Here is a 12968-nt window from a genome sequence, read left to right as displayed (position 1 = left end):
TGCAAAATCACAATAAATGCTTACAAAATAATGTCACATAAATGTTTTATAATAATAATTTGTTTTTACACTCACTTGGAAATTAAAAAAAAAAAATAAATAAAATTAATCACTATCGAAATCTCTACTATGAATCGTTGTCCAATTCAAAAATGTCAAATCATCTGGATTTCTTCATGTTGATAAAAAAAAGTCCAAATAAAAAAAAACGCGAGCATCCACTAAAAAATGTTAACAAACTTAGTTTTTCGCGTTAAAATTTTGACTCGCCTACCAGAGCACAGCGAACCACCTTCTTTTCAAATAAATTCAAAGGACCAAGTAGGTATCAAATATCTTATGACGAAAGCTTCTTCGTCCTTTTTAAATTAATGGCCATAATATGTTGAATATTCATATTTTTTCGTCTTTGTAATTTTTAACAAAACCCAAATTAAGAGAATGGAAGTAATCCAGAACAGAGTCATGAGGTCAATACTGTGTTGTAGCAAGTACACCAGAATAAAAACCATGCAACGTCAACTCAATACTTTAAGTGTGTGGTAACGATTAGTTTATTAGTGTTTATTTATAAGTTAAAAAATAAAATGTTACTTGATTATATGTCAAAGAATGTTAAGAAGAATTATTAGTTCAGTTTTTATAATTTTCATCAATTATATTACAGCATCAACAGATATTAAAACCATAAAAATTAAACCAAAATTCAAAAAAATAAAACCATGGATTTCACATGGCTTAATCGTGTCTATTAGAAAAAAAGAAGAGTTATATCGCTTGACAAAGAAATTTCCCTTAGATAAAAAAATATACACAGATTATAAAAAATTTAGGAACAAATTAACCTGTTTACTAAAAACAACTAAAGAAAACTTTTACAAAAATGAAATTGATGTGGCTAAACAAAATGTAAAACATATATGGAAAACAATAAATGAAATAAATAGTAGAAAAAACAAAAAAACTCAAATTAAAAAAATTAATATCGGAAAAAATTCTATTAATGCCCTAATGGAACCGACAAAATGTGCTAATGCCTTCAATAAATATTTCGCTAACGTCGGACAAAATTTAGCTACACGGATTGATGAAAATTATAAAATAGATAATTTCGAAAAGGACTGTCACCAACAAAATAATCTGTCAGTTTTCAAACCGGTAACAACAGATGACATAAAAAATATTATAAGTGAATTAAAAGGTGCATCTGCACCAGGGTTTGATGGAGTCACAGTAGAAATGTTGAAAAATTATAATGAATTATTAATTCCAATTACACACATTATAAATATTAGTTTAAATAGTGGAATATTCCCCTTCGTTTATAAAAAATCTATTGTAACACCCGTTTTTAAATCTGGCAGCCCTGAAGAAATATCAAACTATCGACCCATATCTGTTGTCTCAAACATTGCAAAAATTTTCGAAAAGATCGTAAAAAAGCAACTTTTATACTATATTGAAAATAATAAAATAATTAGTCCTAGCCAATTTGGATTTAGAGAGAAACTAGGCACTCATGATGCCATTGCAGAACTAACTTCAACTATATACCGTGCATTAGATAAAAAAAATAAATGCCTTGGCATTTTCATTGATTTACGTAAGGCTTTTGATAGTATCTCCCATACAAAACTAATTAATAAATTAAATGATATCGGTATTATTGGTAAGGTAAGGTATTGGCTGCAAAGCTATCTAACTCAAAGAAACCAAAAAGTAAAACTTAATAGCTCACTTAGCGTAGATGAAACTTTAGAATTTGGAATTCCCCAAGGGACTGTTATTGGACCAATTTTATTTATAATTTACGTTAACCATATGTTTAAATTATCACTTAATGGTAAACTTATATCCTTTGCTGACGACACTGCAATAATTATCGAAAAAAAGACATGGAACGAAATTACCAATGCAGCGAATCAGGATATGAAGGTTATAAAAAATTGGTTCGATGGCAATTTATTATCACTTAACACAGAAAAAACATATTGTATTCCTTTCACTCTACAAGAAGATGTGCCAAATAACCTAATTAACATAACAATTCATTCTAAAAACTGTGTAAATGACGGTACATGTAATACGGACTGCGCGAAACTAAATCATAAATCCAATATAAAATATCTTGGTATCTTAATAGATAAAAATGTTAAATGGAAAGACCATATTAATCTCACTGTTGAAAGAATAAGAAAACTTATCTATATTTTCTATAATATACGAAATATTTTAAATAAGAAAACTATCAAAATTGTCTATTATGCATTAATTCAGTCCTTATTGCAGTACGGGATTATTGGGTGGGGAGGGGCTTTTAAGGCTTCTTTACAGCCCATAATTACAATTCAAAGAATAATTATAAAAATCATCCTTAGAAAACCATATGACTCCCCTACTTTAGAGATATTTCAGGAATTTAATGTACCATCTATAACAGAATTGTATAAGAGAATCGCCTTATATCAAATTTATAAAGAATATTTTATTTATAAAATCCACCCCTCAGATAGCATAAGCAATAGATTCAAAACAAATGGCTTAATAGCCATTCCTATGCTTAGAACGACCACGGCTCAGCACCACTATTCGTATTTAGGTGTGAGATGGTACAATATATTATTGTCCAAAAATAAAATTAGTGTAACCGAAACTGTGAATTATGAACAATTCAAAAAGTTAATTAAGTCCCTAAAATTGGATAATGATATATTGTACCCCTAATTTTCTTACACTTACTCAATCTGTAAAAAATATATATTAATTTGATTGTCTTTAAAAAAAACTACTTTTCTAAATTTTTCTTAATATATTGTACCCTTAATTTCCTCACGCTTACTTAATCTGTAAAAAGATGAATTATTTTAATTATCTTTAAAAAAACAATTTTCTAATTTGTGTACCTATGTTAATATTATGTTTGTATTTATTTCAAAAGTTTTTGATTATTGTTAAATCATTAGAACTAAATGTAAAGACTCCTCCCATAAACACGAGCTCCTGGAGCTCAACTTATGGAGAAATAGAATAATAATGAACAAATTATTTATAATTCTGCATATTGTTATCATTTATAATGTTAAATAATAAATAAAAAAAAAAAATTATATCCTACGAGAAACTGCAACGATTTTAGGCCTCCTAAAACACATTTATCGGGAACACAAAACAATATTTATTATAAAGGTTTTAAAATGTTCAATGAACTTCCGGTAATTGTTGAGGAAGCTAAAAGTCTTTTAGTATGGAAATAGTAAATAATATTGTAGTAGTCATAGAAAATAATATATAAGGTATAAGATGTAAAATTTTATAACTTAATAAAATAAACATTACAACAAAAAAAATTAATAGCGTAATGTAATACCTTTTTTTCTTGTTTTCATCTCATTCCTTTTAAAATTAATAGTTTATTGTGTTTTTTTACAATCAAATATCAACACATGTTTACTACATTTTATTATAATGAATTGGCTGGATTTAGCTTAGTAGGTACCCAGTTTGTAAAAACATTAATGTAAAAATATTGTTCTCACAGTATATAATCTTTGTGAAAGTTTTATTATTTTATAAAATTATTAAAGTTAATACAGGTAACGTCCTAGTGAAGTTAAAAAATCAAATGTAAACAATTATACAATGTAAAGAAGCATGTAATGGATATTACATTTTTTAAAAGATTAATGAAGAAAATATTTATTTATTTAGAAAATTAATGTTTTTATGATTGAATTTTAGGAAATTACATTAAACAGCTAAAAAATTCAACTATACGTTTAAATGTGAAATTATCAATAGTTGAATAGAATGTCGCTGACAGTGAATGTGAGATTTTTGACTCATATGCCGGGACCGCATATGTGAGTGCCTTACATTATCTACGAATTAAAAAAATATATATATATTTGCGATTTTGACCCTTATGTATAAGGAATTTGTATGAAGAACAAGGTCACAATCGCTTGGGCTATTCTCGTTCTTTACGCAGCAAATACCGGAATGACTAGCTTTTCAGATTTTTTACAAAGAATTTTTCTGTGGAATGCCAACGAAATATGTGCCGCGTTTTTAGTGTCAAAGCGTCTTCTTTCATTGTTTTTGATATAAATTGATTGTGGAAATAATAGATTTGAGGTATCATCAGAAAGATATCTACATTATTTTGATGTAATTTTTATAATATTTCACCCAAGAAAAGTGATGAAAATTAATTTCGTAAGAAATATCAAAATTTTTACGCCATAATGAATAATTTTATTTTTAGCATTATTTATTTAAAGGTTTCTTGTACAAAATAATATTATTAGTAACAACAGTTGTATAAACTACCGAAATCTGGAAGAATTGTTATCATATACCTATTTAATGCGACATAAAAAAAATTTTAGTGGACACTTGACGTTTGATTTTGGAATTAAATTGAGCTTGGAATTTCCTGGCACACCACAAGAGGATATGACTGACTGAAAATATGAGTTTAAATTCTTAAGATATTTTATTTTGACTTTCAGGAAAGCGACTGGAATGGAAATTGGGGAAATGGAGGCTGGAACAGCAACGGAGAAAACTGGGGAAACGGAGGCTGGAATAGTGGAGGAAATGGCAATGGCTGGCAACAAGGCAGAAACTATAACATTAACGGTCCAAATAATGGCGGTAACACTTCTCCCCAGGCCGGCACTGGCAACTCCGGGGACCACCGAAGATACCGCAGAGCGATTGAAGATGGTGAAATAGATTCCGATTACGACGAAGAAACATTTTTTAAAAATGGAGGATTCGAAGATTTAGTGCAGACCAGAGGCAGCTTTGGTGCGGAGTACGATGGTGGCTGGAACGCAGAAGTTGTAAACTCTGAAGATTTCAATCCATGGAACCGCGATCGCTTCGGGTCCGATGACCTGATCCCCAAACCGAGACAAGGAGGACCACCCAATCCACCCACACCACAAACACCACCAAACCCCACATCACCCACACCACCCACATCACCCACATCACCCACACCACCCACACCACCCACATCACCCACACCACCCACATCACCCACATCACCCACACCACCCACACCACCCACATCACCCACACCACCCACATCACCCACATCACCCACACCACCTACACCACCCACATCACCCACATCACCCACATCACCCACACCACCCACATCACCCACATCACCCACACCACCCACACCACCCACATCACCCACACCACCCACATCACCCACACCACCCACATCACCCACACCACCTACACCACCCACATCACCCACACCACCCACATCACCCACATCACCCACACCACCCACACCACCCACATCACCCACACCACCCACACCACCCACATCACCCACACCACCCACATCACCCACATCACCCACACCACCCACATCACCCACATCACCCACACCACCCACATCACCCACACCACCCACACCACCCACACCACCCACACCACCAACACCACCAACCCCCACATCACCCACACCACCCACACCACCAACCCCCACATCACCCACACCACCCACACCACCAACCCCCACATCACCCACACCACCCACACCACCCAACCCTACACCACCAACACCACCTACCCCTACACCAACTACCCCAACACCAACTACCCCAACACCACCCACCCTCACACCAACAACCGCAAAAACTACCACACCAACCCCCGTTCAACATCATGTAAGTTATTCCAGTAAATGAACATTTTTGGTAACTTTGTAACAATATTTGATTAAGCAGCTTAATGTTGACTTGTCACCATTAAGACTTAGGGGGTATTTCACTATCTCTGATTATGTTCTGACTAAGCACTAATCCGCGGATTAGTCGTTTTTTCGTTTTCACTATATCTGAATAACGCTAACGCTCAGGTTAAAGTTCGATTTGACTAATCAGTGCTCGAACCTCACGTTAGGCGCTATTCCTCGAATCAAAGATGGCGTCAAAACATTCCGAGTTTGACAACGGAGAAGTGAGTCGAATTTTGTTGCGAATTATTATGGATACCGAGGTTTTATTTACAGAAGCAGGTGAAAGGGCCGCGATGCGAAGGCCGCGAGTTTTAAGAGTTCGAATGAATTTGAATGCTTGTATGATCCATCCTGAATTATTTGATTGTGTTCAAAATAAGAAACAATGTATTAATTCGACACGAATCTATCTAAAATGACCTGATAATCAACATAACATAACCAAAAAATGCACACTTTGCGGTGTGCGGACTGTGGCGGGAAACTGGATGACGGCGTTGACCACAGATCAATTGGCGTTGACGCTAGCATTCCATAGACATTGTGGCAAAACATGACAGGCGTGGTAGTAGATGGGGTAACTGCAAACATTTTGCGATGTTGCCAGACTATTTCGAGTGTTATCTATCCGGAAGCTCGGCAACAATGGTGAAACGGTCGCCGTTTAATAACGAAGTTATTCTGATCTAGCCAGCCAACGGCTAGCTAGTCAGATATTTAGCCCGACAAAGTGAAATACCCCCTAAGGGGATGTCACTTATCCAAGAGACCTGCTTTATGACCGACATTAATTCTTTCAATATTTATAAATCTTAAATCATCATTTCTGTGCACCAATGATAATCGGCTGAAAACATTATTTGATGATTATCGGACCTTCACCAGCACTTCACTCGACTGGAAGATACTTGATTTTCATTAGCTAGACCGCAAACAAAGGAAGAGGCACAAGCGCATATCTCCTATCGTGCAGAAGGACGTAGTTTATTGGTAGTTCTACATTCCTGACAAAACTAGAGAACGGTCGTTTTTCGGTTTAACTATAGTTTAATCATCTATTCTGCTTCGTTGTGATGTGGCCTGAAATTGAACCCGATTAAAATAAATAAATAAAACTTACAATAAAAGATATAAATTTGTTTTAGACCACTTTATTTTTAATTGTACTCTACCGGTTTCGGAAGCACCCTTCCTTCGTCAGGAGAATAAAAAACTCTAAAGTTTTTAAAAACTTTTAAAAATGACAACAAAATAATTTAGGGTGCAAAACAACATTAAACGCCAATGTGACAGGTACATATTATTTTTGCTCTGCAAATTTTAAATTTGTGACCCATCACAAATTCAATTCATGCTTACATTATTTATAAATCTGGTCGCCTAGATTAGTCTTTTGTGAGAGATACAAAAAAAATTTATTAATATTATGACGAGCCACAAAGTAAATGCTTATAACAAATATGAAATACAACTTGTGTTATAAGATTGTATGTTTTCTAGGTGTACAAGTGCCATCACGATGTGATGGAGGTGACCAATTACGTCAATTCCCGTACCATCATCCCTCACCTCTGCGGAGAGAACTCTGGACAACACTGTGAGTACCCACCTACCCAGATTATTTACCACTCTCTTTGCACTCGTCACTTACTCCAGTTGGGGATGTCAAAGGGCTCCAAAATTATTTTGCACACCTTTTGCACCAGCACTAATATTATATCCCCAAAAACCATCCGGTTACACCTAAATATGCATTTGTGTTTTTTTCTATTCAGAGCAACGGTCATAAAAAATCACTGGAATATCGAAATACTCGTAGCTTTGTCTAACTCTGTGTTTTGCATAGACATATGAATATTAGTAGACCTGCCCTAAGTGATTAAAAGCGTATTATCCCCACTCCCCATACCGGTTCCATTGGAGCCGGCTGTGCTCGCGTATGGCCTCAAGTGAAATTTGAAAACGTGACGTCATCATTCTTGTGCGAACTATGGTCGAGGCATCATCGGTTCATTTTACGAAATAACACGGCAAAATGTTGACTTGTACTATGAAAACTTTAAAAGTAGATGTGAAAAAGAGAATAAACCCAATTGTCGTATTAAATTCCATATATAAGCATTATTTTACTTTATTTTAAGCATATTCACATCGTATAATATGAATCAGTTGTTACTATCACATCGAGAAACGTCTGGACGCGAAACACAAAGCTGGTTGGTTGCTGGGAAGTAAATTATGAACATTTATAAAAGTGTCTTAACTAAATACTTAAACGAAATATTCGACTCTGAAAATAGAACAGAATTTTTTTGCCGAATTTGGACTTCGCAAATTTGTTCATAACGTGGCGAGTAATTTGCGCTCCCATGTAAAAATGTCTATTCATTCAAAAGCAGATTTTACTTTTAAGAAGTAAATGGTGATATTATAATGCGAGATGCCTATTTACTGTCAGATTGATTTATTGACGAATCACAGTCAGCTTCACTCCCTTCGTTCTTCAACAGTTGATTTTACCCCTCGCCATTATCTTCTCGTCTATTAATTCCTATGTCTGTGGTGTTTTGTCTTAAATCTCGCCCACTAATCGATACAAAAATATTAGAGAACTTTATGCATATTTGCTATGGTATTTTTTGAATCTGGCAATAATTGTGTATTATATATTGTTTTGATATTTTTTTATTGCGGTGAAAAATAATAACTACATCGTTAATAATACAAGGTTAATTTCAGTAGAATCTAAGTTAAGGGTAAACGTAACGTACGTCAAAATCTACGCGTTTATAGATAATGTTAATTTTATTATTTTAATGAAATACACTTTGTAAAAATTATGCTTTAATGTCAGATATTGTCTCTAAACACAGCTATAATATTAAGACGAATTATTTGTTTGTGCCCTTTCATACGCAATAAATGAATATGAATAAATAGTTTTGTCCGTATAAAACTCTATTCTTTCAAGAAAGGTTATTTATTATTACAACTATTTATCAATTTTAAAAGGCGTATGTATGGAGTCAAACAAATAATTTGTCTTAAAATTTTAAAGCATAACTTGCAAAAAGTGTAATTTCATAAAATAATTAAATTAACGCCATCAATGAATGCTCAGATTATAATAACGTACGTGATATTCACACATAACAAGTAACATGACCATGTAGTGGGAAGCATCTACAGACAAGTAACAGGAACAGGTAGCGGGAAGCATCCACAGACAAGTAACAGGATTAGGCAGTGGGAAGCATCCACAGACAAGTAACAGGAACAGGTAGCGGGAAGCATCCACAGACAAGTAACAGGAACAGGTAGCGGGAAGCATCCACAGACAAGTAACAGGATTAGGCAGTGGGAAGCATCCACAGACAAGTAACAGGATTAGGCAGCGGGAAGCATCCACAGACAAGTAACAGGAACAGGTAGCGGGAAGCATCCACAGACAAGTAACAAGAACAGGTAGCGGGAAGCATCCACAGACAAGTAACAGGATTAGGCAGTGGGAAGCATCCACAGACAAGTAACAGGAACAGGTAGCGGGAAGCATCCACAGACAAGTAACAGGAACAGGTAGCGGGAAGCATCCACAGACAAGTAACAGGATTAGGCAGTGGGAAGCATCCACAGACAAGTAACAGGATTAGGCAGCGGGAAGCATCCACAGACAAGTAACAGGAACAGGTAGCGGGAAGCATCCACAGACAAGTAACAGGAACAGGTAGCGGGAAGCATCCACAGACAAGTAACAGGATTAGGCAGTGGGAAGCATCCACAGACAAGTAACAGGATTAGGCAGCGGGAAGCATCCACAGACAAGTAACAGGAACAGGTAGCGGGAAGCATCCACAGACAAGTAACAGGATTAGGCAGCGGGAAGCATCCACAGACAAGTAACAGGAACAGATAGCGGGAAGCATCAACAGTCGAGCAAACATTGTCATATTCGAGAAATCTTCTCGCAGATACTCATAACAATAATACGTTTCTTATTGTGTTTAAATATTTTCCAGTTTACGTTTCCTTGGACTCGTTCAAGCACGGTGGGATCCGGATCACGCTGAAGATTGCGGACAGGCTGCACAACGACAACCTCGCCACACCCAACTGGAGAATCCGCATTCGGCAAATCGAAGACAAGGGCAAAAGGTTTGCTGTCTTTCCATTATGTTTGGTATATGAATAATGCGAACTGATCATCGATTTAAATTTACCAAAAAATAACACATCTATATATAAATACAAACATGGAAAATATTACTGTAGATTACTACAACGAACAGTTCATAAATCACTTATTTGTCATTTCTTTCTCAAACCAAACAACATAAACACACACTTGGGCCCACTCTAAAACAGAGCATATTATTTATTTTATTACATGACGTGAACTGTTCTTCTATTTGAGTAACATTAACTGAACGTTTATTTAAGGGCCGTGGAGTAATGTTCTATCGATTGACATCAAATGATCATGTATTTGAGTGACGTGGACTAATCACACTGGGCTGGTTTTTCAGGCATTCAAAGGAACTCGAAGACTTCAACCGTCAGGACCAAACCATCAACGCTGGGGTCAGCAGTCTGATTGCAACCGTCTCAGGAAGACGTAGTACAGTCGATGCTGATAAACAACTCTTAGGTAAATGATACAAACTCAGCCGAGGCTCCACAAACACTAGCAGAAAACTTGCTTTTATTAATTTATTCAATACTATTTGTACTTTTTTATAAGATATCAGATTTATGGTGCAAGTCGTTATAATTGTAATTTTTGGACAATTTTCTTGTATATTCTATTTGAGGTTAGAGATAATGATAAAAAAATGTTAATTATTGAAAACATCATATTCTTAGCTTCAGAATACTCAGTCAGTTAAAATTGGATACAACAGAAAAACATTTTCAAATCTTTGAATTAACGAGTTAGTCGCTTAGTTGCATCCCAAGCATATTTCGTTTAATTTTTCGGCTCGCTAAGTCTTGCATCACGACACAAGCAACATTTTCCGCTTACTGTAGTGGTAGTAGGAGATTTTCGAACATTATCAGGTTATTCGTAAACCGGGAATGTTTGTCTTTTTTTTTTTTAAATAAATATTTTTCTTTTTCTTTTTTGGAGAGTTTCAAGGCTCTTTCATAAGCACCCTCGTCGCCAATATTTAACTGTGCATTTCTATGATGGGCAATGACTGCCTCCTGTGACCTGCAAAGGTGGGCAATCTCCAACCTAACGCATTATTGCATTTATAAATTATCTACTTTTCTGAAGTTGTCTGCAACTAACTTGCGAGACTTAAACATTATCGTACCATTGTGTGTTGCAGCTCCCGCCGGGTGTCTGCAGTACTACCCCGAGAGGTCCGGCTCCATCGAGTCCTTCAACTACAACTCTGGTAAGGGGCCCTACCTGCCGAACCTGCGCTACGCCATCTGCTTCAAGAGGGCCTCTTCCGTGTGCGGAGTCAAGTAAGTGACCGTGTAAGGTTTTAGTTAAAATGAAGAGAAGTTGTTTGAACCAACCGAAGATCGTGAGGGTAACTAATTTGGAAAGAAGAGTCAGGCACCACATTTGCGGATTGTGGATTGTAGTAGAGAATGCCATTGAAATAATGTGCATTATCACTGTACAGTTATAGAAAATTACCAAAGCATAAAATATCTAGGGGTGGTAGTTGATGAAAATCTTAGATAGGACCTACAAATCAAAGGTATTGCGGAAAAACTCACTAAACCTTGAGAATCTAAGAAATGTGGGAAATAAAAACGAGTTTGGTTCGTATAATATGAATTATGTTATTCGCTATTTCATTATTCATTTTTAGTTTTTGATATGCCTATAGCCTATAGGTACTGCCCCCTTCTTCATTGTCATCTTGTAACTCATTGTCTGTGCTCCCGAGCATCTTGGCTTCCATAAAATCTCTTCTTATTCGATTCAAACCTCTGGTTTGATTGACATGATTGACCATAACAGAATACACATATCATAGTACTTCAATTTAGCTTACCTGCAGCCACATGCTCCGCAGTATCCTGTTTTGCAATATTGCATGAAACACAATGTCTCGGATGCTGGTTTCTCCGTTATTACTTTATTGTATTATGTCTGTAAAATCTCTACAAGCGTTTGATAAATAAATTACCAATTCTTCCCCGTGCAATGATCAATGCAATGAATCAGTGGATGAAGTAGCCACCTTTGTCTAAGTCAAGGGATTTAACCGTAGTGTAACTTTCTTCCAGACTGATGGCTAGAAAGTTCCAGCTATCGAGCTTGAGCAACAACAACAACGAGTTGGACTCGGACTGCGAAGGGCCCGGCCGCGATAATCGCAAGGGCGATTACCTGCTGATCCCGGACGGAGTATCGAGGCTCGGCCGCCGCGGGACCAAGTGGTGCGGTAACAGCGCGCAGCAGTCTGTCGTGGCATGTAAGTACATCTTGCTTGGTTACCTTACTTCTTAACATTACCGACTGTCGGCCAGATCACCAGACTGCGTGACTTGTGAAGCTTACAGAAATGTAAAGGTTAATTCCTCTTCACCTTAAGAGATTTATGTATTTTGTGTCTTCGTAATATTGACGTTATTTTATTTATTTCAGTTTCGACACCTGGACCCCTGTACATGTTCTTCAACAGTGATAAGTATATCATTCCGAACGGCAGAGAGGTTGGCTTCAAAATGTCGTACTCTGTCCTTAACAACTGTTAAAACTGTTTTCAAGTAGTAAAATTATGTTTTCCATATATTTTGAATGAATATAAATTATAAAAATTGTTTGCACTTGAGAAAAAAATATATTGGGCCTAAAAGTGAGCCTTGGGGAAAGCCAATTGAGAATGTCTTCTTGGTTTTATAATAATAAGATTATTTATATATTTAAATGTTTTATGAAATAAATAATGCGTTAGATGTTGTATTTATGTTAAATAATTGTTGATAATTTTAAAAGTATTGGTTTGTAAAAAAAAAGGATTTTCAGTAACGATTTTATAACCGTTTATCTCATCCTACTAAGTACAATTTATTCTACATCCAAATGAAGATTTGAAACATTTGTAAATGTGAAATAATAACTGGTATTAGTTTTAAGGAAATAATTTATTAAAATAAAAATAAAAACACTGAATGTTATTTTTATTTCTATCCAACGTTGTAGATTGCTACATTGCTGTTTCTACGGTTCCACATTAGT

The 12968-nt window shown here is 35.6% G+C and overlaps 1 protein-coding gene across 1 annotated transcript; it reads left to right on the top strand.

The window, feature by feature from the left end:
- The first annotated feature begins 6317 nt into the window (after positions 1 to 6317).
- Positions 6318 to 12484, top strand: LOC149410893 (uncharacterized). The gene is made up of 7 exons (XM_089647904.1): positions 6318 to 6341; positions 7265 to 7361; positions 9781 to 9916; positions 10288 to 10409; positions 11095 to 11236; positions 12014 to 12201; positions 12375 to 12484. Exons 1-7 carry the CDS (start codon positions 6318 to 6320, stop codon positions 12482 to 12484), a joined length of 819 nt encoding a protein of 272 aa, XP_089504030.1.
- Positions 12485 to 12968: the final 484 nt, after the last annotated feature.

This window comes from Hesperophylax consimilis, chromosome 27 (assembly GCF_061612785.1).
Source record: "Hesperophylax consimilis isolate HC1 chromosome 27, BYU_Hcon_1.0, whole genome shotgun sequence".
Taxonomy (NCBI): Eukaryota; Metazoa; Arthropoda; class Insecta; order Trichoptera; family Limnephilidae; genus Hesperophylax; species Hesperophylax consimilis.
Note: the sequence above shows the minus strand (reverse complement) of the source record. Positions and strands in the feature narration are given on the sequence as shown.

Excerpts from the sequence above, each read along its gene's own strand:
- LOC149410893 (XM_089647904.1), top strand. The coding sequence starts at position 6,318 with ATGACAGGCGTGGTAGTAGATGGG. Across the intron at positions 7,362-9,780 it reads AGAGAACTCTGGACAACACT|TTTACGTTTCCTTGGACTCG; the intron begins GTGAGTACCCAC and ends AATATTTTCCAG. Across the intron at positions 9,917-10,287 it reads ATCGAAGACAAGGGCAAAAG|GCATTCAAAGGAACTCGAAG; the intron begins GTTTGCTGTCTT and ends CTGGTTTTTCAG.